The 27,796-nt window shown below is 47.5% G+C and overlaps 1 protein-coding gene across 4 annotated transcripts in view; it reads left to right on the top strand.

Moving 5' to 3' along the window:
- Positions 1-27,796, top strand: part of LOC132576579 (1,5-anhydro-D-fructose reductase-like) — a 71,934-nt gene that overhangs the window by 18,736 nt on the left and 25,402 nt on the right. The window contains exons 5-10 of one of the 4 annotated variants that reach the window (XM_060245886.1): positions 385-507; positions 879-985; positions 2,789-2,879; positions 4,553-4,636; positions 6,390-6,472; positions 8,620-10,611. The exons of 2 other annotated variants lie outside the window; for them this stretch is intronic. In XM_060245886.1, coding sequence (XP_060101869.1) covers positions 385-507; positions 879-985; positions 2,789-2,879; positions 4,553-4,636; positions 6,390-6,472; positions 8,620-8,662 — 531 coding nt within the window. In that variant the 3' untranslated portion in view covers positions 8,663-10,611. Of the gene's footprint in view, positions 1-384; positions 508-878; positions 986-2,788; positions 2,880-4,552; positions 4,637-6,389; positions 6,473-8,619; positions 10,612-27,490; positions 27,589-27,796 lie in introns of those variants that run through there. One more of the 4 variants, XM_060245889.1, reaches the window with a different exon arrangement.

The following is a 27,796-nucleotide window of genomic DNA, read 5'->3' on the forward strand; positions in this document are numbered from 1 at the left end:
GCTTTAGTTGCAAGTCCCTTTCCCTATATCCTTTACCGAATCCTGCACTCTGATCATACCCAAAGCTATCTACACGATCCTTTCACAGGCCGCCACATGACTGTGTCATATGTGAATGCTTTAAAGCCAAGAGCTACCTGCCTGGGTCATGTGATATTCCATCCAATCAGCCGCAGACCTGCATCACACCTACCTACCTATGGCCCAGCAGTCAAATTAGCTGAGGTTTCCACCCAGCTCTGTTTCTTTGGTTCCTCCCAAACACACGTACAAGCTGACAAACAAAACCATCATTCTTTAGTCTGTTTTGTGTTACAATTAAAAGGTTGTGACGTGTCTCCAAGGACAGCCTCTTTGTGAATTTAGTCTTCTTTGTAATTTTAGGGAATGGAAGACCTGGTGGACGCAGGCCTGGCTAAAGCAGTTGGGATCTCGAACTTCAACTGTGAGCAGATAGAAAGAATCTTGAAGAAACCTGGTTTAAGGTACATCCCTGCAAATAACCAGGTAAGGCATGAACTATGTTGGTTCCATAATTTTGCCAGAGAAAACGGAGTTTCCAAGAAGATCGTTGAGCAATATGTGAGCTGCCCTGAGCCTGCTTCGATGGGGAGGGTGGGATATAAATCTAAACAATAACAATAAAACTTTTCTCCCACAATTTGCATGGTAGTCAAACAGGTAGCTCACAATTAAAAAAAAGGGTTCTTTTATTGTCAGTGGAAGTTGTATGTTTGTACAGAAAACAGAGTTAGTTTGCAAAAAGAAGCGGCAAGGATGATAAATTAGAAGGAAAAAACCAGTTGCTCAAGTCTGGTTCTTCTGAGCCTCCGAGTAATGTGCTGCGAGATAAACATGTTGTTCTTTTATGTTTGCAGATTGAATGTCACCCGTACCTTACCCAGGAAACACTGATCAATTTCTGCCTTTCCAAAGGGATCACCGTCTGTGCACACAGCCCCTTTGGCTCACCTGGTAACCCAGTGTAAGAGAGTTTTCAAGCTTTACTACTCTTCAGGTCCATGGATCCTGGCCACAGAAAGCTGAGTCCTAAAGGGCTGATTTTAATGTACTGTTGCAGAAGGGGTCATGGCTCAGTGGTAGAGCATCTTTTGGCACGCAGAAGGTCCCAGTTTCAGTCCCCAGCACCTGCAGTTTTAAAAAGTAGCAGGTTATGTAAAAGACCTCTGCCTGAGATAGGGTTGCCAAATCCTCTCAGTGTCGGAGTGGAAGTGATGTCATCGTGCCGGCAATGCTGCAGACAGCCGCTCTAGGTGTTTTTGAGAAAACTCTATGGTTTTCCCGGATGCTCTAGCCATTTGGGAGGGGAAAACTCTATGGTACTTATTGTATCATAGAGTTTTCTCTCCCAAATGGCTAGAGCGGCCGCTGCATGCCATTGCTGGCATGATGACATCACTTCCGGGTGACATCAGCGCGCCGGTGATGTAGGGAGAAGTTCCCTCCACCAGCCCAATGTGGTTGGGAACCTCCAGGGTGGAACTCTTGCCCGGACTGGGGGCTTGGCAGCCTTAGCCTAAGACCCTGGAGAGCTGCTGCTGTCAGAACCCCAACTCAACTCAGGTCCACAGTTCAGTAGTTTATTCCAGGTATCGTAAGGCAGTACACCAGATCCTTGCTAAGACTAACGTCTTAGCCCAATGTCTCTCTATTTAACCCCTCACCCTAACCATTACAATTCAAGTGCAAAGCGCAGCAAAGCAACGGCAGCTTTTGGCGGTACCCACACACCCCAGGTCTTGGAGTCCAGGTGGTTATCTGTACTTCATTAGCGGCTGACCTTGGTTGGTAGAAACAGCTTCAATAAGTTCCTCAGATAAACATGCAGAAAGCAAGATGAGCTAAGCAGGAATGCATTCAAGCCAAATAGTACTGTTACAGCAAAACTATGGCAAGAGGGATACAGAGAGGATAACTCTTGACAGCTGCCAGTCTGAGCAGACAGTCCTGACTTTGATGGACCGAGGGTCTATGTCAATATAAGATATTTATATATTCGTTTTCATTAGTAGTAGTGGTGGTGGTTGGTGCCTGTATATAGCCTGATTGTATACATTCCAGTAATAAACAGATATAACATATGGGTTAAACAGGGTCCTAAGCAGGGGGGGCGTTTTGTAGCAGGAGTTCCTTTGCATATTAGGCCTCACACCCCTGATGTAGCCAATCCTCCTGGAGCATACAGGACTCTTTGTACAGGACCTAGTGTAAGCTCCAGGAGGATTGGCTCATCAGGGGTGCATGGCCTAATATGCAAAGGCGTTCCTGCTACAAAAAAAACGCCCTGGTTGCCTGGTCCTAAGAATCCATTTTGTGACATCTGAAATTAGGAACTTTGCTCCAGTGAGAGAGCTGTGACCCACCAGCTCTGCGCTAACAGATTAATAGGATCCAACCCCAAGTCCCGTTGAAATTGATGGAACAAATAAGTCACGGCCAACCAAATTTAACCAATTTCAACAAGGTTCAGCGGTGGAACGTGCAGCCAAATCACAGCCAACCCGTAGGGTTTTCAAGGCAAGAGACAAACAGCGGTGGTTTGCCAGTGCCAGCCTCTGCATAGCAACCTTGGACTTCCTTGGTGGTCTCCCATCCAAGTACTAGCAAGGCTGTTTGTAGCCACCTGCTTAGGGACAACCATTGGGAACATGGTAGCTTCTCAAATCCACAGTTCTGTTTCTCACAAACCATCAGAAAAGGCCTTGCGTGTGTACAACAAACCACTTGATGCCCAAAGAGGTATTTTTTGCTTCTTTTCTGCTTATAGGAGCACTCTTGGGAAAACAAGCTATACTTCTCTGCTGGAGGACCCTACCATAAAGAAGATTGCAGACAAGTACAACAAGACATCTGCTCAGGTAACTGAAATCTGTCTGAACAAAGGTCTTTGCTTAGAGCAGGGGTGGCCAAACTGCGGCTCGGGAGTCGCATGTGGCTCTTTCACACATATTGTGTGGCTCTTGAAGCCCCCACCACTCTGTCAGCTGGCTGAGAGAAGGCATTTTTCTCTTTAAATCACTTCAGTAAGGGAAGCCAGCTGACAGCTTGGAGAACGCATTTAAAATTAAATTTCTTTCTTTCCACCTTTTCCTCCCCAATCTATCTTCCTTCCTTCCTTCCTTCCTTCCTTCCTTCCTTCCTTCCTTCCTTCCTTCCTTCCTTCCTTCCTTCCTTCCTTCCTTCCTTCCTTCCTTCCTTCCTTCCTTCCTTCCTTCCTTCCTTCTCTCAAACATCGGCTTGAGAGCCACATGTGGCTCTTTCACACATATTGTGTATTGTGTCGCTCTTGAAGCCCCCACCACCCCATCAGCTGGCTTGGAGAAAACGTTTCTCTCTTTAAATCACTTCTCCAAGCTAAGCCAGCTGGCAGCTTGGAGAACGCATTTAAAGTTGCTTTCTTTCCAACTCCTCTCCCCTCCCCTCATCTATTTGACTTCCTTCCTTCCTGCTCTCAAACATCTTACGTTCACATCTTGTGACTCTCAGACATCTGACTTTATTCTATGTGGCTCTTACATTAGCAGTCTGGCCACCCCTGGCTTAGAGCCTCCCATGTAAGGCACAACGAAATGGCAGTAGCTCACAACTTTAGTACCAGTAGTTCACAAAGAAGAATTTTTGCTCACAAGGCTCTGCAGCTTAGAGGGAACATTGGTGGTAAGCTATTTCTCCCTCCCATAACGTTTCCCTCATGAGAATTAGTGTGGTGGGAAACAGCCACAATATGGATATGTCCTTTTCTGTCTTGCAGCTTGTTGCAGAAGGGCCCCGCTGACCTGTGAGCTCTTCGCAAAGCGATGTCTAAACTTGGCACCACTTGTTCTAAGCAAAGCTTTTTTTGTAGCAGGAGCTCCTTTGCATATTAGGCCCCACCCCCTGATGTACCCATTCCTCCTGGAGCTTACAGTAGGCCCTGTACTGAGAGCCCTGTAAGGAATTCTAGCAGGAGCTCCTTTGCATATTAGGCCACACCCCCTGATGTAGCCATTCCTCCTAGAGCTTACAGTAGGCCCTGTACGAAGAGCCCTGTAAGGAATTCTAGCAGGACCTCCTTTGCCTATTAGGCCACACCCCCTGATGTAGCCATTCCTCCTGGAGCTTACAGTAGGCCCTGTACGAAGAGCCCTGTAAGGAATTCTAGCAGAACCTCCTTTGCCTATTAGGCCCCACCCCCTGATGTAGCCATTCCTCCTGGAGCTTACAGTAGGCCCTGTACGAAAAGCCCTGTAAGGAATTCTAGCAGGACCTCCTTTGCCTATTAGGCCCCAGCCCCTGATGTAGCCATTCCTCCTGGAGCTTACAGTAGGCCCTGTACTTAGAGCCCTGTCAGCTCCAGGAGGATTGGCTACATCAGGGTTGTGCGGCCTAATATGCAAAAGAGTTCCTGCTACAAAAGAAAGCCCTGGTCCTAAGTCTCAGACAGGACAACCGCTAGCATCCCATGTTATTTATTTATCTGCGGGGAATAATTTAGCGAATCTGTAGCATGTATGTTTTGAGACAGATTTGTTTTTAATCTGTGACTATGCAGGTTCTGCTCCGATTCCACATTGAGAGAAATGTGCCCGTGATTCCAAAGACAGACAAACCACACCGTCTCAAGGAGAATTTACAGGTGAGCAGCCATATTTGACTTGGAAGCAGGCAGGACAAGGGGGAAGATGGTTTCTACATACCTGTAAATCCACGCCCCACTCAACAAATGTCAGATGAAATAATGATATAGGGATCAAGTGAAAAGAAATCATGTGACATCTTAAAGACTAAGGCTTGGATCCTATCCCTTCGCTCTGCACATGCTTGTTTTCAGGCACTGTGGTGGTGGGGGTGCAGCTTGCTTCTTCTCACACAAGGAGCACCGGGACTCATTAAAAAACACTGTGCAAACCAATGTTCCCTCTAAGCTGCAAAGTCTTGTGAGCAAAAATTCTACTTTGTGAGCTTACTGGCATTAAAATTGTGAGCTATTGCATAAATTAGTGTGCTCTGGGCCATTTTTCCTGAGCTAAGACAAAAATGTGTGAGCTGGAGGCTAAAAATCTGTGAGCTAGCTCATGCTAACTGAGTTTAGAGGGAACACTGGTGCAAACTATGTTGATGAAGTTCTGGTCATTGTTTTTTATATCCAGGGGGTTTTTTGAGCAGGAATGCAAAGGAACACAGTTCTGGCTGGCTTGATGTCAGGGGTGTGTGGCCTAGTATGCAAATGAGTTCCTTGTTTGAAACAACGGTGACATGGAGGATGTGGCCTAATATGCAAATGAGTTCCTGCTGGACTTTTTCTACCCCCCCCAAAAGCCCTGTTTATATGTAAATTTTAATTTGCACAACCTATTCTCGACTGGCTGCAATATCCAACTATGTGCACTTTTCTTTTTAAAAACCTTTTAAAACAATAATGAAATTACTGCCTGTTTATATGCTACAATAATTTTGTCATGGTGTTAATAAAATAACGAGGAAATGTGAAAGTGTTTAAGGTTAGGTTTTCCAAGAGCAATAATTTTTAAAAGCGGTCATTTAAAATTTAAAAAGTCTTGAAGGCTGAAAAAATATATCTGACCTCTAAATGTTTGCTCTGTCTTTTGTGGTAGTTAATAAACCCACTTGTGAGGGAGCATAACTTCAAGGCAGCCATGCAGAAACGAAATGTCTCTTTGGCTGTCCTGAGGCAACACTTTACTGCTTATTCACAATGCAGGATATGATCATTCTCTCTGTGTGGTGATTCTTATGTAACAACATGCCCAATCTCTCTAGTCATGACAGGTCTCAGTCTTCTGATAAAGGAGATCAGAAGTTTATTTATTTAGTCCAGGTTCTGGGTTAAAGTTTTTTATCCATTCCCCACCCCAAAATTATTCCATATTCTAACGGAAGGAAAGGAAGAAAGGAAGGAAGAAAGGAAGGAAGAAAGAAAGAAAGAAAGAAAGAAAGAAAGAAAGAAAGAAAGAAAGAAAGAAAGAAAGAAAGAAAGAAAGAAAGAAAGAAAGAAAGAAAGAAAGAAAGAAAGAAAGATGGGGGAGGGAGAAGTGGAAAGAAAGAAGTTTACTTTTAAATGCATTCTCCAAGCCGCCAGCTGGCTTACCTTGCTGAAGTGATTTAAAGGAAGAAATACCTTCTCTCAGCCAGCTGACAGGGTGGTGAGGGCTTCAAGAGCCGCACAATATGTGTGTAAGAGCCACATGTGGCTCCCAAGATGCAATTTGGCTGTCCCTGGCATAGATCAATGAGATTAAAAGTAAATAAGTTTCCATGCCATTCTGTGTTCTGCCTAAACAGAAATTACAATTCATTTTAAACTCAAGGGTTCTGTTAGTCACAGATGTTCAACAAGTTATATTTTTTTGTTTTGTTGTTTTTTTCAGGTATTCGACTTCAAACTATCTGATGAAGACATGGAAACGCTGTTATCTTTGAACAGAAACATGAGAGTCTATTCAATGCCCCCGTAAGTCTTCACTCTTCATACTCCGCAGGATGATGAATGGAGGGGCTGTGGCTTAGTGTTAGCGCACCTACTTTATATTCAGAAGTTCCAGGGTTCAGAACCCAGCATCTCCCAATTAAAAGGATCCAGTCACATGTGATGAGAATGAAGAAGAGGACTGCAGATTTATACCCCGCCCTTCTCTCTGAATCAGAGACTCAGAGCAGCTTACAATCTCCTATATCTTCTCCCCCCACAACAGACACCCTGTGAGGTGGATGGGGCTGAAAGAGCTCTCACAGCAGCTGCCCTTTCAAGGACAACCTCTGCCAGAGCTATGGCTGACCCAAGGCCATTCCAGCAGCTGCAAGTGGAAGATTGGGGAATCAAACCCAGTTCTTCCAGATAAGAGTCCACACACTTAACCACTACGCCAAACTGGCCCCAGAGCACCTGTGACCCTGGAGAGTTGCTGCCAATCTGAGTAGACAGTACTGACCATGATATTCCAGTGGTATTTCTGTCAGGCAATATTGTGTCATGTTCAGGCACATCAAGCGCTTTGGTGTAGTTATGTGTGCTGACAGTTAAGCATGCCAGCTCTGCTTTTAGCCCTTGAACGCAGCATTACAGGATCGAGGTCTGCCAACAAAAATGGCTGCTCTGGGTCGCAGGGATGGAATACTAGCAGGAGCTCCTTTGCATATTAGCCTCACCCCCCTGATGTAGCCAATCCTTCAAGAGGTTACAAGGCTTTTTTTTAATAAGCTCTTGGAGGATTGGCTACCTCAGGGGGGTTTGGCCTCATATGCAAAGGAGCTCCTGCTAGAATTCCACCCCTGGGTCTAAGCGTGCTTTATTGAAGTGAAGAAAGTTCCAGCATGGTGACTTCTCTGCCAGCAAATAGCTCTTCCTGATGGATAAACAATTCAGCACTTTGTAATGGGAAGTTCTGGTTCTGGTTGGCCACGTCAGCAGCGGAACCATTAACCTGAGGCAGAGTGGGTCATGTACTCATTTCAGCTTTGCGCATACTCAGTGCTGCAGCAAATCTTAACCAATCAGCTGCTGCCACAATAACTTTGAAGTATTTAGGTCCTCCAAATAAGGTAATGCTATGAAATCTGTGCCATGGTTGGTTGTATGCCAGTGCTCCCTCTAAGCTGTGGAGTCTTGTGAGCAAAAATTCGACTTTGTGAGCTACTGGCATGAAAGTTGTGAGCTACAGCATAAGTTAGTGTGCTCTGGGGCCATTTTTCTGAGCGAAGACATAAATCTGTCAACCTCAAGCTAAAAAACCGTGAGCTAGCTCACACTAACTCAGCTTAGAGGGAACGCTATATGGGACCCAGACATAAAGCCCGATATAAGCTTTGTAATTGTGTCATACAGGTAGCGTTGCAAAGTCCAATTCAAGAAATATCTGGGGACTTTGAGGGTGGAGCCAGGAGACATTGGGCACGGAGCCAGGAGCAAGGTTCTGACACGCATAATTGAACTCCAAAGGTAGCACCGGCCATCACATTTAAAGGGATCACACATCTTTTAAATGCCTTCCTTCCATAGGAAATAATGAAGGATAGGGGCACCATCTTTTGGGGCTCATAGAATTGGACCACCTGGTTCAATCTTTTTGAAACTTGGGGGTTATTTTGGGGAGAGGCACCAGATGCTATGCTGCAAATTTGGTGCCTCTACCTCAAATAACAGCCCCCCCAGAGCCCCAGATACCTGCAGATTAATTCAGCATTATACCCTATGGGAATGGGTCTCTGTAGGGAATAATGGAGTGCCCAACAGACATTTCCCTCCCCTCTCCCTGTTTTCTGATGACCCTGAAACGGGGGGAAGCCCTCCAAACTGGGGGATCCCCTGCCCCCACCTGGGGATTGGCAACCCTACATACAGGGTCTTCCTTTATTTATTATTTTTATTATTTTATTTATACCCTCTCCTATTCCAGGAGTGGGCTCAGGGCGGCTTACAACATAAACTCTGGCTCAGAGGCCTGTACATACATAAAACTGGTCTTTAAAAAAATAAATTCTGTTTCTGTAACTTCAAAGAATTGTTGGTTATTTCCAGATTCATCCAACCAGGGAGTGCCGCCAATTTACTCAACGACTTTAAAAAAAACTTTTAAAAACCTCTGCATTCTTTTTTTGCAGGTGTGCCGAGCACAAGGAATATCCTTTCCATGTGGATTACTAAAGTTGTCATTGCCTTCACATCTGTAGTCCACAGATCTCCAAAAGCTTAATGTTGCAAGCAGTTTTCTGAAGAATAACGTCTGCTGTCAGCATTCCATTTGTGTGGGAGTGAGGGAGAATTTAACCAGTCTTCCCCCCCCCCTCCCAACATGTACTTTTCATCTAAACTCTTACAAAATTAAATTGTCCAGTGGCTATCACTGAAGTTCGGGTGTATAATATAATAATTTAGCATTAGTCAAACTCAAGACAGAAGATGGGAAGTGAAGTATAAAAATGCAGCATCGCATAGCCAGTGCCATGTTCAGAGGCTATTAGCCACTAGGTATAGATGAAACTCTGTCTGGGGCATGCAATGCTCTGTATTCTTGGCACTTGGGGGGAGGCAACAGTGGGAGGGCTTCTGGTGTCTTGGTCCCAGTGGTGGACCTCCTGATGGCACCTGTTTGGGGGGGGGGGGCGGTTGGCCACTTTGTGACAGAGTGTTGGACTGGATGGGCCACTGGCCTGATCCAACATGGCTTCTCTTATGTTCTTATGTTTAATTGCTTTGCAACTTGCAAGTAGGCCCCTGCTGACAAAAGCAGAAGTGTAGAGAACAAGCTCATCCTAAGCTCTGAGATAAAGCTTTTCTAGGGGGAGTCAGCTAAAACCATCTCGGTAAACAATTCCAGGAGACTGATCCAGGTGGGTAGCCATGTTGGTCTGAAGCAGTAGGACAAAGTTGGAGTCCCGTAGCACCTTTAAGACCAACCAAGTTTTATTCAGAACGTAAGCTTTCGTATGCATGCATACTTCATCAGACAATGGAATGGGGTACAGTGAGCAAAGCTGCTTATAGCTTGTAGGCAGTGGTTTAGAATGCAAGGTGGTATAAAATTAGAATCCAGTGGCAAAATAGTGACATTAACAAACTGAAAGAACATTTGGTCTGGATAGCATTTGTGTGGGATACCAATAAAAGGACTAAAACAGACAGCAAGGACACTGGATCCAGGTGGGCAACCGTGTTTGTCTGAAGCAGTAGAACAAAGCTGGAGTACATTGGCACCTTTAAGACCAGGCCTTGAATTCAGCAGGAGCTCACAGGAGCACAGCTCCTGAACCTTTCTGAGAGTTCCTCCTCCTCCTCCCCACCTACCTACCTTGTCCATTGAATAGTAGGTGCAGCTGTATAACCATCCCCAGATGAGCTCCATCACCTTTTTTCTACAAAATGACCCCCTTTTTTTGTAGAAAAAGCCCAGTAGGAACTCATTTGCCTATTAGGCCGCACCCCCTGAACTGTGTTACTGTGCTGGAACTGTGTTACTGTGCTTTCCTGCTCAAAAAAAGAAGACTGCAGATTTATACCCCACCCTTCTCTCTGACTCAGAGAGGCTTACAATCTCCTATATCTTCTCCCCCAACAACAGACACCCTGTGAGGTGGGTGGGGCTGAGAGGACTCTCACAGCAGCTGCCCTTTCAAGGACAACCTCTGCCAGAGCTATGGCTGACCCAAGGCCATTCCAGCAGCTGCAAGTGGAGGAGTGGGGAATCAAACCCGGTTCTCCCAGATACGAGTCCGCACACTTAACCACTACACCAATCTGGCTCTCCTGTCTTGAATAAAACTGTGTTGGTCTTAAAGGTGCCACTGGACTCAAACTTTGTTCTTATTGAGGGGAGTCAGCAGAGACCATCTGGGTAAACAACTCCAGAAGAGGGTAGCAGATGCCAAGGATGTGGCTTTATGCAAATAGCCCCTTGGAATGTGTGGGGCTTTGCTGTGGAAATTTACTCAGAAGTCTTAAATTTCAGTTCAGGCTACAGCTTTTGTGCTCGCTCAGTGCTATGTAACCTAAACGTATAATTGCAGGGTACACCCCTAGCGAAGGTGTGATGTCTCTTTGCAGATTTGTTTCTGTGATCACCATTTGCCTGTGAAATAAATCTTTTAAGCTTGTTACCTGGTGTCTGTCTTATTTGAACTTCGACTATATCTGGTGAATCCTACCACAGAAGATATCCTGACAACAAACCGGAGCCCTGTTCACATGTTATAGTGAACACATGTGTATCCTACACGTACACGTGTATACCTGTCTAAGTGCTCAGGTCAGAGCTGGATTAATTAGTCCCACGCCTTTAGGGTCCCCGGGCTAGCTCCCCACCCCCACCCCGTCATTTTCCCCCTGCTTGCAGCCCTCCCAGCCTGCACGCACAGCCAGCAACTGAGCTGCTCTTTGCCCAATTTGCCTGGTGTGGCTGCTGCTGGCGTTGTCGCCAAATTTGCCTCTCCTCCACAGCCTAGTAAAAGGGGCTTTTAAGAAGGTGCCTGCAGGCTGCAGCAGGGGGCGGGGGATGGGCACTCAGATTCTGAGATAATTTTTGAGGCGGCCCTCAAGATTTCAACTGCCTCAAGGCCTCCACAGGGTTTAATCCGGCACTGGCTCAGGTAAAGCTCTAGTGACCAAATTGCTTTATATCCGCCACAAGGAGGCCAATTTCATTATTGCTTGTGGTAACAGTGCGCTATTACTGCAAATATGTTGTAAGAAGCAGCATGTTGGACCAGACATCCATCTAAACAGGCCTCGTTTTGGACAGGAACTCACAGTAGCAGAGCTCCGGAACCATTTTATTGTGCTCTTTCATACCCCCACCCCCCAAAAGACTTGCTTCTGGGATCCATTATTCAAGCCCCCTGTGAGAATTTTGCTGAAATCTAAGATTTGACAAACTTTTTAATATTTTTTCCCCACCGAAAAAAGGGGGAGAAATAACCAAGACATATAAAGCAGACAAACAGAAATCTTCATCACGCCACTGTGGCCACATAGGAGAAAGTAAAAAGTATGGGAGTAAGGTTTTATGATTTTTTATTTATTTATTTATTTATTTAGAATTTATATCCCGCCCTTCCCACAAGTGGCTCAGGGCGGCTGATGACAATTATAATTCAAGAAGCACTTTAAGGTAGATGCTGAGCTGATATATTCTCCGGTGGTCTGGACAGTGGGTCGGTCCGACTACTGGGTATAGGCTCCTCCTCATTACAGGGTCGGGTTCTTCAAACGATCCGGAGGGGGAGTGGCCTATGCCTCCCAGGACCCGCCAGTTTTTTCCCGGCCCTGCATTGAGCAGGACGGTTTCTTCTTTAGCGCTCTCTGAAGAAGCGCAGAAGATCCGGAAGACAGAAGTTGTGGAGGCTGGGAGCGTAGGGGTTGGCCCCAACAAACCCGGCAAAAGGGCAAACGTACAGGGCTACTTGGAAGTAGACCCTGCGCCGACCAGTAAGGCCCTTTGAAGCTCCGTTTCCCCGCAGACGCGAGTGGAACAGGGCAGAGAAAAACGGCGGCAATTCAAGCGGCAGCGGTAAGTCCTCCCGCGGCGGGGAGGGTCTGCGCGGGCGATCTATAGCCCTGGGAAGGGTCCTTTCGCTTGCAAGTTGACCGCATGTCTGGACCCTGAACTGCCTAGCATTTCATGCATGGCAGAGGGGGAGACCTTGGGAAAAGGCATTTCTAAGGGGTTTTTTACCTGTAAGACGCTGAAAGACCTGCTGAAGGGCGAAGTTATACTGCTGCCCTCCATTTTGAGTTTTTCCCGCCCTTTTTGCTACTGCCTTTCCTCTCACTTCCCTTATAGGGATTTGGAGTACATCAAAATGGCGGCTAGTTCCCAAAGCAACTCCCCAAGCGAATTCGACTTGCCTCTGCTATCAGGAACCCTGACCCCTCAACAAGAGGCTCAGAATCCCGACCTTACAGGGGAGGATGCCAAGACAAACTTGCTGCAATGGCTTAAAAGAGAAATGTTGAAAGAGTTGGGGCAGGACCTCAGTCAGCGGCTGGACTCCCCTTCTTCTTCTTTGACGAAGCAAAAGAGGCAAGAGGGAAGGAAAAGGGGCAGAGACCCCAGCCCTAGTGACACTCTGGGACGATCTAAGGGCAAGGCTCACCTAGGTTTGGATTCCCCTCTCCTAAGTTCGGCCGAAGAGTCGGAGGACTCTGATCAGCAGTCTGATAAGGAGGAAGGCGAGCTTTCAGATGAGGAGGAACAACCTGACACTGTGCAGTCTAGGCTTTTTCCCCTTGAATACTACTCCAAGTTGCTCCCCAAGGTTTTGAGGACCCTTAATTTTGTGGCTACACCTAAGGAAAATGAGGAGCTGGATCCTGACCTTCCCACAGGCTCAGGGGAAATGATGCCAAAACTGAGTAGTGCTCAGACGGGGGTCCCCTTACCGGCGGCCTTTTTTGCTCTGGTTAAGGCTGAGTGGGAATGGCCGGCTAAACCTAAGGCCAACCAACAGGTCATCTCCAAACTCTATTCCCTTATTCCACAGGCCACTAAGAGGCTAAAATTGCCAACGGTGGATGACTCTGTGACTAGCCTGATCTCCAATTTGGTCCTACCCATGGATGCAGATGGTTTACCCAGGGATCCATGTGATAGGAGGATTGAGCAGGCTTTACGCAAGGAATTTGAAGCAACAGCATGGGCTATTAAAGCAGCCACAACGTCCTCATTGTTCGCTAGAGCAATGTGCACGTGGTCCAATAATTTAGCAGCAGCGGATAGCGGAGCTCCCAAGGAGTTCAAGGATGAGCTCAAAAAGATTGCCTTATCTGCTGCCTTTGTGGCAGATAGTTCATTGGACACCATGCAACTAGCGGCCAGAGCCATGGCATGTGGCGTGGCGGCTAGACACAACATTTGGCTGCGTAATTGAGAGGCCGATACTGCAGCCCAGGCTAGGGTTGCAGCAGTACCATTTAAAGGAACCTTGTTGTTCGGGGAGGGCCTAGATAGGTATCTCATTGAAAACAAGGATAAAAAGAAAGTTCTACCCTCCAAGGGTAAAGAAACAAAACAGAGGAAGTCCTTTCCTTCCTTTCGAGACTCCAAAAAGCCATCCAGATCAGGTCCTTTTCGTTCCTTCAGAGGAAAGTGGCAACAGAAAGGACGTGATTCCAAACCCTATTATTCTGGGAAGTCAGACCAGAGTTCCAAACCCTCTTCCAAAAAAGGGGGATCCCAATGACTATGCCCCTCGCCAGATGGCAGGAAAAATAGGGGGTCGCCTCTCCTTGTTTGCAGGCACCTGGAACCAGTCAATTCAAGACAAATGGGTTCTAGAGGTAGTGGAACAGAGTTATGCCATAGATTTCCACTCCCCCCCTCCCAACCACTTTCATTGGGTTCCGCGAAAACGAGATTTGATTGCTCACAAAGCAACGGCCATTCAACACTTGGTGGATATAGGGGCAGTGGAGCCCATCCCAATGCCCCAACGGGGTTTGGGGGTTTATTCAGTAATATTTCTAGTTCCAAAAAAGAACGGGAAGTTCAGAACCATCCTGGATCTGAAATGGCTCAACAAGTTCGTTTTAACAAAGCATTTCAAAATGGAGACCCTTCGGTCAGTGTTGTTAGCCATTCAGCCTCAGGATTTTCTGGCTTCCTTAGCTCTATCAGAGGCCTACTTACACGTTCCCATTCGGGAATCACACAGAAAGTTTCTGCATTTCTCCTACGCGGGGAAACATTTCCAGTATCGGGCCTTACTGTTCGGCCTGAAGTCTTCGCCCCGGGTGTTTACCAAAGTTCTGGTGACCCTGGTGGCGGAGCTGAGACTACAGGGCGTGGCCCTGTTCCCTTACCTGGACGACATTTTGGTGAAGGCGGGGTCACACCAACATTGCCTGGAGGGCATTCATCGAACAGTGACCATGTTGCGCTGTCACGGCTTCGTGGTGAACCTGGAGAAGAGCAATCTTCTTCCCTCTCAGAGACTAGTGCACCTGGGGGTGGAGATAGATACAACCTTAGAAAGAGTCTTCATAACCCTGGAGAGACGGGATAAGTTCTGTCTCCTATTACAAGGGGTGCTACAGCGACGCAGGGTGTCGGTTATGATGTTAGCGCAGCTGTTAGGGATGATGGTCTCCTTTCAGGATTTACTTTCCTGGGCCAGGTTCCACACTCGCCCCCTGCAGTTTTTCCTCCGCCCGTTCCAGGAGGTTATAGAGAACAAAATTCCCAAACTGGTGACATTACCGCCAGAGGTGAAAACCCAGTTGAAGTGGTGGCTGGACCCGGGTCATTTTCTTCCAGGTCACCCGCTACGCGAGCCCCAGAGGGTTTGTATGACCACAGATGCCAGTCTATGGGGTTGGGGGGCTCACTCACAGGATCAAATGATCCAGGGTCAATGGGAGCCCCACGAGATGAAGCGCAGTATAAATTTCCTGGAGCTCAGAGCGATTCGGCTAGGATTGCAGGGTTTACAGGCAGCCCTGAGGGGTCGCCATGTCCTGGTAAAAACGGACAACTCGACAGCCAAAGCATACGTAAATCGGCAGGGAGGAACCAAGGTGAAATCTCTTCATGCCGAGGCGAAGTTGCTCTTCGAGTGGGCCGAAGTCAATCTCCTGTCGATCAAAGCGGTGCATGTTCCAGGGAAGGACAATCTATTAGCGGATTGGCTCAGCAGACGCTGGCTGGACCAAACGGAATGGATGTTGCACAGGGACACCTTCAGTCTAATAGTGGACAGGTACGGCCCAGTGTCGGTGGACTTGTTTGCCACGGCGGAAAATTGTCAAGTGGACAGGTTCTTTGCCAAAGTCAGAGACATAAGAGCAGAAGGAACCGATGCCCTCAGCGCCACATGGCCGACGGGACTATTGTATGCCTTTCCGCCCCTTCCTCTGTTACCCAGGGTGTTACAGAGGGTGGTGGAACTAAGGGCGGAGATGGTGTTGGTGGCCCCCTTCTGGCCGAGACGGTCGTGGTTCCAGGAGCTTCTGAGGTTATCAATTCAGCCTCCTTGGTGGCTGCCGGGGAGGGACGACCTTCTGACACAGGGCAACATGTCCCACCCTCAACCAGATCTGTTACAATTGACAGTTTGGAGGTTGAGCGGTTGCAGCTCAGGGAGCTAGGTTATAACACCAGAGTGGTGGACACTATGTTGGCATCACGTAAATGTTCCACTAATATAATATATAATACTACCTGGAAGGTTTTTTCTTCATGGTTTACTCTGCGGGGGTGGGACCCGATGAAGGTAAAGGTTAAAGGTATTCTTGGTTTTCTTCAGAAAGGGGCAGATAAGGGGCTTTCCACTAGCACGTTACGGTGTCAGGTGGCGGCCATATTGTCTGTCCAAGGGGTGCGGGGGCGTAAACCCTTGTCAGCGCATCCACACATTAAACGGTTCTTAAGGGGTGCTGCTCTCCTTAAGCCTCCACAAGTACACAGGTTCCCTTCGTGGAAGTTGAACGTAGTACTGAATGCCTTGTGTGGGCGTCCCTTCGAGCCTATGGCTTCTTGTGGGCTGAAGGAACTGACCCTCAAAACAATTTTTCTAGTGGGTATCACTACGGCACAGAGAGTGTCTGAATTAAGGGCCCTGTCGGTTGACAAGGAGCTTTGTGTTTTTCATAATTAAAAGGTGGTACTGAGACCAGACCCATCTTTCATTCCTAAAGTTAATTCTGTTTTTCATAGGTCCCAGGAGTTGGTTCTTCCGAATTTTTGTCCCAACCCTCAGTCTCCCAAGGAAAGGGAGCTGCACTGTCTAGATGTTAAGAGGGCACTTAGTTTTTATATTGATCGCACAAAAGACTGGAGAAAGTCTGATGCCTTGTTTGTTTCCTTCAGCAAGAAGTCACAGGGATGACAGGTCTCCACTTCCTCCCTTAGCAGGTGGCTACGGGAATTAGGGTTCCCAATCCCCCCGCTTTAGCGGGAGACTTCTGGGTTCCCAGCTTAATCTCCCGGTCTTCAAAAATTGAGAAGCGGGGGGGTGGGAGGGTGGAGGGGGGGGAGAACATACCTATAGAGCTCCTGTTGTAGAGCTCCTGAGCAGTTTGTAAAATCCCTGTCCCTTTAAGGCTGGGCAGGAAGGAGGAAACAGGAAGGGCTTCGGAGAACGGCCCCTCTCTTCTTTGCTTTCGTTTTCACAGCAGGCACAGTTCTCCGGAAGAAGACCAAGTAAGTATTTGTGTGTGTGTGTGTGTGAGAGAGGGAGGGGCAGGGAGGGGGATTCCCTGGTATGGAGGCCCTCCCCCCTCCCTTTAGAAAGCGTGGGGGGGAGGGAAATGTCTACTGGGCACTCTATTATTCCCTATGGAGAATGATTCCCATAGGGAATAATAGGGAATTGATCCGTGGGTATTGGGAGCTCTGGGGGGGCTATTTTTTGAGGTAGAGGCACCAGATTTTTAGTATAGCATCTAGTGCCTCTCCCCAAAATACCCCCCAAGTTTCAAAACGATTGGACCAGAGGGTCCAATTCTATGAGCCCCAAAAGATGGTGCCCCTATCCTTAATTATTTCCTATGGAAGAAAGGCATTTAAAAAGGTGAGCTGTCCCTTTAAATGTGATGGCCAGAACTCCCTTGGAGTTCAATTATGCTTGTCACACCCTTGTTCCTGGCTCCACCCCCAGTGTCTCCTGGCTCCACCCCCAAAGTCTCCTGGCTCCGCCCCCAAAGTCCCCAGATTTTTCTTTAATTGGACTTGGCAACCCTAACGGGAATGTATTGTTCTGGCCTACAAGGCCTGAGGTCAAATCCCTCCAGATGGGATCACGGCCCATTCTCTAAGGGGTGCTGCGACGTTAGCTGTGTATCGGTCTTTTCCGTCCTTAGAAGCCGTGTGTAAGGCAGCGACTTGGAAATCGGTGCATACCTTTACCAGGCACTATAGGGTGGATAAATGGGCTTCAGCAGAGGCGGCCTTTGGGAGGCGTGTGCTGCAGCATGCGCTCTAAACAGGGAAGCCGGTCCGGCCCGGGGATGTTCAGCTTTGTTACGTCCCAGTAGTCGGACCGACCCACTGTCCAGACCACCGGAGAACGGAAGATTGGTGTCACTTACCGTGAAGCTTCCTTCTCGGTGGACTGGCAGTGGGTCGGTCCGGCCCGCCCGTTAGAGGTTGAGCGGCTTCCTGGGTTTTGGAGATGGATTCTGGAGCGATTCTGTTTCCTCTCTTAGAGAATATTACCTTTTCTCTGTTTGATATTGATTGTTAGCAATCTACCATTTTCTGTGGTGTGTTGAAACGTAATAAACTGGTCTCCTCATTTCTTCGTCTCTGTACGTGAATGGGGAGGTGGTGGAAGTTTTTATTATTAGGGGGATGCGGCTTGGATACACCTGGTGGGTCCTGGGAGGCATAGGCCACTCCCCCTCCGGATCGTTTGAAGAACCCGACCCTGTAATGAGGAGGAGGAGCCTATACCCAGTAGTTGGACCGACCCACTGCCAGTCCACCGAGAAGGAAGATTCACGGTAAGTGACACCAATCTTCCGTTTTAATATACCTTCCAGGGATGTGTGGCATAGGCAAATGAGTTGTGCTAAAGAGCTCCAGCACCTCTTTTTCTACATAATGACCCCTTTATCGATGGCAGGACTTTGTTTTCCTGAGTAGCCAACCAGACACTAAGAGGCCCAGAAGCAGAGGATGAAGAAGAAGAAGACTGCAGATTTATACCCCGCCCCTCTCCCTGAATCAGAGTCTCAGAGCGGCTCACAATCTCCTTTACCTTCCCCACCCCCACAACAGACACCCTTTGAGGTAGATAAAGATATTGGATTTATATCCCGCCCTCCACTCCGAAGAGTCTCAGAGCGGTTCACAATCTCCTTTACCTCCCTCCCCCAACAACAGACACCCTGTGAGGTGGGTGGGACTGAGAGGGCTCTCACAGCAGCTGCCCTTTCAAGGCAGAAGAAGAAGAAGAAGACAGTAGATTTATACCCCACCCTTCTCTCTGAATCAGAGACTCAGAGCAGCTTACAGTCTCCTATATCTTCTCCCCCCACAACAGACACCCTGTGAGGTGGGTGGGACTGAGAGGGCTCTCACAGCAGCTGTCCTTTCAAGGACATTAGAAGAAGACCACAGATTTATACCCCGCCCTTCTCTCTGAATCAGAGACTCAGAGTGGCTCACAATTTCCTATATCTTCTCCCCTCACAACAGACACCCTGAGAGGTGGGTGGGGCTGAGAGGCCTCTCACAGCAGCTCCCCTTCCAAGGACAGAAGAAGAAGAAGACCATAGCTTTATACCCCGCCCTTCTCCCTGAATCAGAGACTCAGAGCGGCTTACAGTCTCCTATATCTTCTCCCTCCACAACAGACACCCTGTGAGATGGGCCCCTCTCTATTGCCGCTAGCCACTGGTATGAGGAGAGGAATGCTGGCTCTCCACATGCAGCTTCTCATCATGTGTACTGGTGATGATTTTCACCACAGCTCTTTGTAGTGTTGTGATGAAATTCACATGAAGATTGTTTCCGTGTGTGCATATTTCTGAGTATCCTTATGGTTCCTCAGACAAAGAACAGGATACCAAGCTCTCCTGCTCCCCCCCCCCTCTTTTACAACCTAAGGGCAATAATAAATCCATCTGGCTCAAGGATGTTTAGGTTAGTCTGGCTGGTAACAGTGCAATGTGCCTCTCCCCCAGATTCACACAGACAGGTCTTATCTACTAGCAGAAAAGGGAGATGTTTCTATTAACTTACATTCCTTAGTAATAAAAGAGATACTTTGTAGTAACCTTTGAACCCGTGACTCAAATTGCATCTGTATGTTATCCTTTGAAGCTATCCTATAAAGTAACATTGTACATATGAACATATGAAGCTGCCTTATACTGAATCAGACCCTTAGTCCATCAAAGTCAGTATTGTCTACTCAGACTGGCAGTGGCTCTCCAGGGTCTCAAGCTGAGCTTTTTCACATCCATTTGCCTGGACCCTTTTTTGGAGATGCCAGGGATTGAACCTGGGTCCTTCTGCTTACCAAGCAGATGCTCTACCTCTGAGCCAACATCCCTCCCCTTGTGATTCTGTATGCGTCATTACTTCCAAGGATTCTGTCCTTGGCAAAGCTATGGAGTTTCTACAATAAAGCAACTTTTGATTCAATAACAAAAGACTGGTTATTGGAAAATATCAGTGCTTGACACCGTGGAAATAGCTTGTGGGGTGGGCCAGACTTGTGACACCCGAGACGAGTAAATTGGGTCTTTAAAAGATGCAGCTACTGCCATTAATTCACTGCCTAATTAAATATGCAGTGATTCTGTGGTTTTGTTACTTTTCTTTCTCCCCCTAAGGTGCTGAATGTTCCTTTTTCTCATGTATTTCAATTCTTGTCATATTATTTTGTCTAAAAGCCTATGTCCTAAATGAAATGAATGGGGTCTTAAAGGGGAAAAAAACAGACATTTTGAACAGGTCTAGTTAAATAGGTCTATAATGTGGCTTCTGTTTCTCACTCTCCATGCTATATACTTAATTAAGTTTTGTAATTGCTTAGCACCAGATAATCCGCCATAATGCTTTGCACTTCACGGTTTGGGGAAGGATTGCTGCTGTGATCCTGGGCAGCAGTCACAAGCAGACAGACTGGGGAGTAAACACCATTTGGCCTGGGGTGGGGGCGGATTTTTCTCTTGAGGAGACACACACAGAATTGGCTGTATGTGCTGCAGTGTGGCTTGTTCCCAAGCATCTTTTCACAAGCTTCACAGCTGTAGCCAGGAAGCTAGGGCTGCCCAACTTCCACTAGGGGTGGGGGATCCCCTACCTGGGAGGCCCCCAACCCACTGGCAGGGAGCAGGCCTCTGGGGGGGATCCCCACCTCCGAAGAGCCCTGTAGTCGCACATTGTCATCACGATGATGTCGCCCAGAAGTGACATCATCGTGCAGGGGACATCACATGGGGACACTCTAGGACTCTCACTAAAAACTCTATGGTACCATAGAGTTTTATCACGATTCCTAGATTGTTTCTGGTGCAACTCTCTAGGAATTGCAGTAAAACTCTATGGCACTAGAGAGTTTTAGCGTGAGTCCTAGAATGTCTCCGTGCAATGTCCTTGGCGTGATGACTGGGGGGTCCAATTCTATGAGCCCCAAAATAATGTCCCTATCCATTATTTCCAATTGAGAGAAGGCATTTAAAAGGTGTGCTGTCCTTTTAAATGTGATGGCCGTAACTCCCTTTGGAGTTCAATTATGCTTGTCACAACCTTGCTCCTGGCTCCACCCCTAAAGTGCCCAGATATTTCTTGAATTGGACTTGGCAACCCTAGCAATGACATCACCCAGTAGTGAGGTATCACACTGGACACGGTGAGCGGGGACACTCTAGCACAGGGGTGTCAAACACGCAGTCAGGGGGCTGAATCAGGCCCCTGGAGGGCTCTTATCAGGCCTGCTTCCTTGTCCCTCTCTATAGCTTCCTTCTGCATAAGAGCTTACTTTGCAGTGCTGCTCAATCACATAGTAGCTACAGAGCAAAACCCCTATTTTCTGCATTGACTGAGGCTCCTCCCTTGAAAAAGTGAGGAGGGAGAACTTGCTTTGCCGGGCTCCCTCAATCACACAGCAGAGCTACTGAGCCAAGCCACTCTTCCTTCTATTGGCTGAGGCTCCTCCCCTCATCATCCTCTGGGGAATGAAGGAAAGAGCCAGAGTTTCCTTTGCCCAGTTCCCTGGATTCCATGGGAGAAATACAAGGAAAGCACCTTTAAGACCAACAAGTGATAATGTTTTAAGTATGTTTTATTTTAAGGGTTTTTTTTTTAATCTTCAGCTGTTTTTGTCTGCATCCTTTATAAAGTTTATCTCTCTGCAACCTAATTTTAAATAGGTACACACATGGCCCAGTCCAACATGGCCTGGCCCAGCAAGGTCCCATTTATGTCAAATCCTGCCCTCATAACAAATGCATTCAACACCTCTGCTCTAGCAATTAAGAGAAATTGCCAGAGCATCCTCACACAACATGCCTGCCATGATACGTCACTTCCGGAGTTGGGCCCTCCCAGGCAAACCCTTACCAGAATGGTGGCAGCCAGTAGAGGCACTCCTTGGGCCCCTGCTGATGTGACAACCTGATCATCTTTCCCTTCTACTGCTCTGATGCTATTGCTTTGACGTGTAGATTGCTACTCTTAGGGAATCTTCCTTTCAGTCTCATACTTTCTCTTCACACTATGCTAGCCTTATCCATCTTGGCATCACAAGAGCAGAATATGCTTCCTGTATCTCCGTCCATCCTAGCTAGTTAGACTGGATTAGAATCCTGTTTCTATCCTGTCCGGAATAAAGACTCCCTATTAGTTTGCAAAGATAAAGAGGCTTTGTTTCTTGTCAGCACACGCTAACCAGATTGGCTCTGCTGCACTGTGTGACTTGAGCACTCTGCTCCCCAAATAATCCTTCACGGACTTCACTCAGCCTCGCTAGCGGAAGCAGTTAAATAGGTCTAGACCGCTTTAATGTGGCTTCTGTTTCTCACTGTCCATGCTATATACTTCATAAAGTTTTGTAATTGCTTTTTGTTGTTGTTCAGTCGCACAGTCGAGTCCGACTCTTTGCGACCCCATGGACAAAGTCACGCCACGCCCTCCCGCCTTCCATCATCCTCCGAAGTCTGCCCAAATTCGTGTTTGTTACATCAGTAACACTGTCCAGCCATCTCATCTTTTGCCATCCCCTTCTTCTTTTGCCTTCTGTCTTTCCTTGCATCAGGATCTTCTCCAAGGAGTGCTCCCTTCTCATTTGGTGGCCAAAGTATTTCAGCTTCAGCTTCAGCATCTGACCTTCCAGTGAACAGTCTGGATTGATTTCCCTTAGGACTGACTGATTTGATCTTCTTGCAGTCCAAGGGACTTTCAAGTCTTCTCCAGCACCATATCTCAAAAGCATCTATTCTTCTGCGCTTGGCCTTCCTTATGGTCCAGCTCTAACAGCCATACATTACTCCTGGGAATACCATCGCTTTGACTACACGGACTTTTGTTGGCAGGGTGATGTCTCTACTTTTTATTATACTGCTCAGGTTCGCCATAGCTGTCCTTCCAAGGAGCAAACGTCTTTTAATTTCATGGCTACAGTCACCATCTGCAGTGATCTTGGATCCCAGAAATGTGAAGTCTGTCACCATTTCCATGTCTTCCCCTTCTATTTACCAAGGTGTGATAGTGCCAGATGCCATGATCTTAGTTTTTTTGATGTTGAGTTTCAAACCTACTTTTGTGCTCTCCTCTTTCACCCTCAACAAGAGGTTCTTTAGGTCCTCCTCACTTTCTGCCATTAGAGTAGTGTCATCTGCATATCTGAGGTTGTTGATGTTTTTCCTGGCAATCTTAATTCTGGCTTGTGCTTCATCCAGGTCAGCATTCCGCATGATGTACTCTGCTTATAAATTAAATGGCAGAAAGTGAGAACATCAAGGGGTCTCTGGTGGGAAGAACAAGGGGAAGTTATTAGAGAAGATCTGACATAAATGAGATCTTGTTGGGCCGGGCCATGTCAGGTTGGGCCAGGCCATGTCGGGCTGGGCCACGTGTGTACCTATTTAAGATTACGTAGCAGAAATATAAATTTTATAAAGAACACAAACACATTTTTTAAAAAAGCTTAAAACATGATTAAAACATTAGCGCTCATTGGTCTTAAAGATGCTTTCTTTGTATTTCTCCCATGGGAACTGGGCAAAAGAAGCTCTGGATCTTTCCCTCTTTCCCCAGGGGACCGGGGGGGAGCCTCAGCCAAGAGAAGGAAGAGAGGCTTGGCTCAGTGGCTCTTCTGTGCAATTGAGAGAACCTGGCAATGCAAGCTCTTCCTCCCCACTTCCTCCCCAATGAAGAAAATAGAGGTTTTGCTCTGCAGCTCCTGTGCAATTGAGCAAGCCTTGCAAAGCAAGCTGTTATGCAGAAGGAAACAAGATATAGGGAGAAGGAAGCAGATCACAACCAGTTGCTCAGGGGCCTGTTAGGAGCCCTCCAGGGGCTTGATTCAGCCCCCGAACTGCATGTTTGACACCCCTGGGTTAGAGGGTCAGAGTAGATTCAAATTGAGTAAATACCTACTAGAGGATCTTTGGCTGGTCTTTCTCTCCTTCTGCCTCACATGGTTGTTATGAGAATAAAATGGAGGAGTTGTGATCCAAATATGGGTTCTTGGGCGCCCCAGCCCAATAAAGCACACAGGTGAGCTTTCGGCATGACCAAACAAAGCATGACGTTCAACATTTTTTAAAAAAGAGGAAACACTAGCAAAACTGCCAAGCGGTTCCTCTGAGTCAGGGGTGGCCAAACTGTGGCTCTGGAGCCACATTCACGCTGCATATTGTGTGGCTCTTGAAGCCCCCACTGCTCCTGCAGCCAGCTTGGAGAAGGCATTTCTCTCTTTAAATCACTTCTCCAAGACAAGACAACCAGCAGTCTGGAGAATGCGTTAAAGTTAAAAGTTGCTTTCTTTCCACCTCTCTTCCCTGCTCCCTCTCCCCATCTATTTGCTGTCTTTCCATCATTCTTTCCATTTTTCCTTCCTTCCTTGCGGCTCTCAAACATCTGATGTTCATGTCTTGCAGCTCTCAAACATCTGCCATTTATTCTATGTGGCTCTTACCTTAAGCAAGTACGGACACCCCTGCTCTAAATCATCATGGTGTTAGCTTTTATAGTATGCCATAAATCCTTTTCAAGCATGCTATTATGATTTTGTCACCACCATGACAAGACCATCGTATACCGTTTCTCAGCCTTGCTTTAGACTTCTCACAAGTTCCTATTGTTTTCTTATCTACCCCCCTGCTTTGTTAGCAGACGTTACTGTGGTCTACTGTGTCCTTCAGAACAGCTGACACAGAACAAAGACTTCAGTTTTTCCAGCAAGTTTCCATCTGCAAGCCCCTTCTATCCCCACAAGAGTTTTAATCTCCTCACACGTCAGCAGGCCTGATGTTAACTGCAGCAGCTTTGAAATCCAAATGGCGTTAGTTATCATGGTGGCTCATCATTCATGTATAAACTCCAGACAAATTGGCCACAAGTCATACGGAAACAATAGCCACGGAGGGAAAAATAGATACCTGTATGCATGTCCCACAGCAACTGCAGGAACAGCTTGGAGCTCCTTATAGCAGGGGTGGCTCAGGAGTCGCATGTGGTGGTTCTTTCATACATATGGTGTAGCTCTTGAACCCCCCGCTGCCCCGTCAGCCAGCATGGAAAAGGAATTTCTCTCTTTAATTCACTTCTCCAAGCCAGTCAGCGGCTTGCAGAATGCATTTAAAGTTGCTTTCTTTCCACCTCTCCCTTTCTTCCCTCTTCTCATATACCTTCTTTCCTTCCCTTCAACATCCAATGATTATGTCTTGTGGCTCTCAAACATCTGATGTTTATGCTATGTGGCTCTTATGTTAAACTAGTTTGGCTACCCCTGGTGTAGTGGTTAAGTGTGTGGACTCTTATCTGGGAAAACCAGGTTTGATTCCCCACTCCTCTACTTGCACCTGCTGATGTGACCTTGGGTCAGCCACAGGTTCTCTCAGAACTGTTCTTCTCGAGCAGTTTCTGTGAGAGCTCTCTCAATCCCACCTACCTCAGAGGGTGTCTGTTGTGGGGAGGGGAAGGGAAAGATTATAAATTGTTCTGAGACTCCTTTAGGGTAATGAAGTGCAGGGTATAAATCCAGTCTCCTCCTCTTCTTTGTCATCATCTTCTTCATTGTCTTCTTCAGTCTACAGCCAGTTTGGTGTAGTGGTTAAGAGTGCGGACTCTTATCTGGGAAAAGAGGGTTTGATTCCCCACTCCTCCACTTGCACCTGCTAGCATGGCCTTGGGTCAGCCATAGCTCTGGCAGAGGTTGTCCTTGAAAGGGCAGCTGCTGTGAGAGCCATCTTCAGCCCCACCCACCTCACAGGGTGTCTGTTGTGGGGGAGAAAGGTAAAGGAGATTGTGAGCCGCTCTGAGACTCTTCGGAGTGGAGGGTGGGATATAAATCCAATATCTTCATCTACCTCACAGGGTGTCTGTTGTGGGGGGTGGGGGGAAGGTAAAGGAGATTGTGAGCCGCTCTGAGACTCTTCGGAGTGGAGGGTGGGATATAAATCCAATATCTTCATCTACCTCACAGGGTGTCTGTTGTGGTGGGGGGGGGGGGAAGGTAAAGGAAATTGTGAGCCGCTCTGAGACTCTTCGGAGTGGAGGGCGGGATATAAATCCAATATCTTTTTCTTCATCTTCTTCACATGAATATCAGAAACCACAAGGAGGAAGGGAGGGGGAAAGCAACTTTAACTTTAAATACATTCTTCAAGTCACCAACTGGCTTGGCTTGAAGAAGTGATTTAAAAAGAGAAATGCTTTCTCCTAGCCAGGTGACAGGGTGGTGGGGCTTTAAGAGCCACACAATTGCCTGTTCTTCACTTGAATCATGGAATCTTAGATACCAACTCTTATGGGTTTGTTATTCTAGTGTAGAAAATCAGTTTGGGGACAGGGCTGAACCAGGATGAAAGGTCTACCGTGAAAGAACTACAAGCAGCTCCGGAGCTGCAGTTTGGCCACCCCTGGCCTAGGCCAACTTCCATTTCTGCAATCACAACCTTTGAGCAATCTAGGGTTGCCAAGTCCAATTCAAGAAATATCTGGGGACATTGGAGGTGGAGCCAGAAGCAAGGTTTTGACAAGCATAACTGAACTCCAAAGGGAGTTCTGGCCATCACATTTAAAGGGACTGCACACTTTTTAAATGCCTTCCATCCATTGGAAATAATGAAGGATAGGGGCACCTTTTTTTGGTGCTCATAGAATTGGATCCCCTGCTCCAATTCTTTTGAAACTTGTTGGGTGTTTTGAGGAGAGGTACCAGATGCTCTGTAGCACATTTGGTGCCTCAACCTCAAAAAACAGCCCCCCCCCCCGAACCCCAGATACCCATGGGCCTTCATTATTCCCTATTAGAGTAGGTCTCCATAGGGAATAATGGAGTGCCCAGCAGATGTTTCCCTTCTCCCCCTTTCTGATGACCCTGAAGCGGGGGGAGGGCCTCCAAACCAGGGGATCCCTTGCCCCCACCTGGGGATTGGCAGCCCTAGCAAGACGGATTATAAGTAATGGAAATAACAAACTAAATGCCTCAAAGAAATTGTTGTGACAGCCGCTAAACTCCTTCCAGGAAGTGGGGGAGAAGTTGGGCTTTTTTTTTTTTTTTTTTTTTGAGCAGGAACACACAGGAACACAGTTCTGACTGGGTTGGCATCAGAGGGTGTGGCCCAATATGCAAATGAGTCCCTGTTGGGCTTTTTCTACAAAAAAGCCCTGTGTGAAACAATGGTAATACCAGAGGATGTAGTCTAATATGCAAATGAGTCCCTGCCTGGTTTTTTTTCTATAAAACAAAGCCCTGGAGAGGACTCCAATAAAGCCCCTTTTATGAACGGGTGGATCCACTTTTTGAGAGTTAACACATGTCTGAAGAAGTGTGCATGCACACGAAAGCTTATACCAGGAGTGGCCAAACTGCGGCTCGGCAGCCGCATGTGGCTCTTCCACACATATTCTGTGGCTCTCAAAGCCCCCACCACCCTGATGGCCAGCTTGGAGAATGCGTTGAACATTAAAGTTGCTTTCTTCTCACATCTCCCTCCACATCTCTTTGCCTTCCTTCCTTCCTGTCTTGGCAGCTCTTAAACATCTGACGTTTATTCTATCTGGCTCTTACATTAAGCAAGTCTGGCTTATACCCAGAATTAAACCTGGTGGGTGCTAAAGTGGGATCCGAACTTTATTCTATATAGCGCTTTTCTGCAATCCATTTCTGCAATCACAGCTTTGAGCAATCCAGAACACGCGGCGCGGGGAGGCAGGTCGTGGGGACAAGCCTCTAACCTAGGCAGGCTTGCCCAACACGAGTACCCGCCCCCACTTGTCAAGGCCGCTGCTTTCCCTTCTCCTGCAACCAACCAGAGCGGCGCCTGCCTACCCGGGGAGGAGCCAGGCAAGCCGGCGGGCTGAGTTTGCTTCCAGAGGGCAGCCGAACTTGGGCATGGCGGCGTACGTGCAGCTCAGCACCGAGGCGAAAATGCCCATCTTCGGACTGGGCACATGGCAGGTATGTGCGGGAAGTCAGCGGCGGCGTCTCCTTGGGAAGCGCCTTGCAAATCGGGAAGATCTTCCCCCGGGCTCGCTTGGGGGCTCGGCCTGTTTTAAGCTCTCCGGCGCTTTTGCAGAGAAACGTTTGCATTTTGCACATTTCCTATGGAGCTCTTAGATCGTCATGGCTGGGTTCGGCCCCAGCCTTACATCGCCGCTGGCTTTGC

Source organism: Heteronotia binoei, chromosome 8 (genome assembly GCF_032191835.1).
Source record: "Heteronotia binoei isolate CCM8104 ecotype False Entrance Well chromosome 8, APGP_CSIRO_Hbin_v1, whole genome shotgun sequence".
Taxonomy (NCBI): Eukaryota; Metazoa; Chordata; class Lepidosauria; order Squamata; family Gekkonidae; genus Heteronotia; species Heteronotia binoei.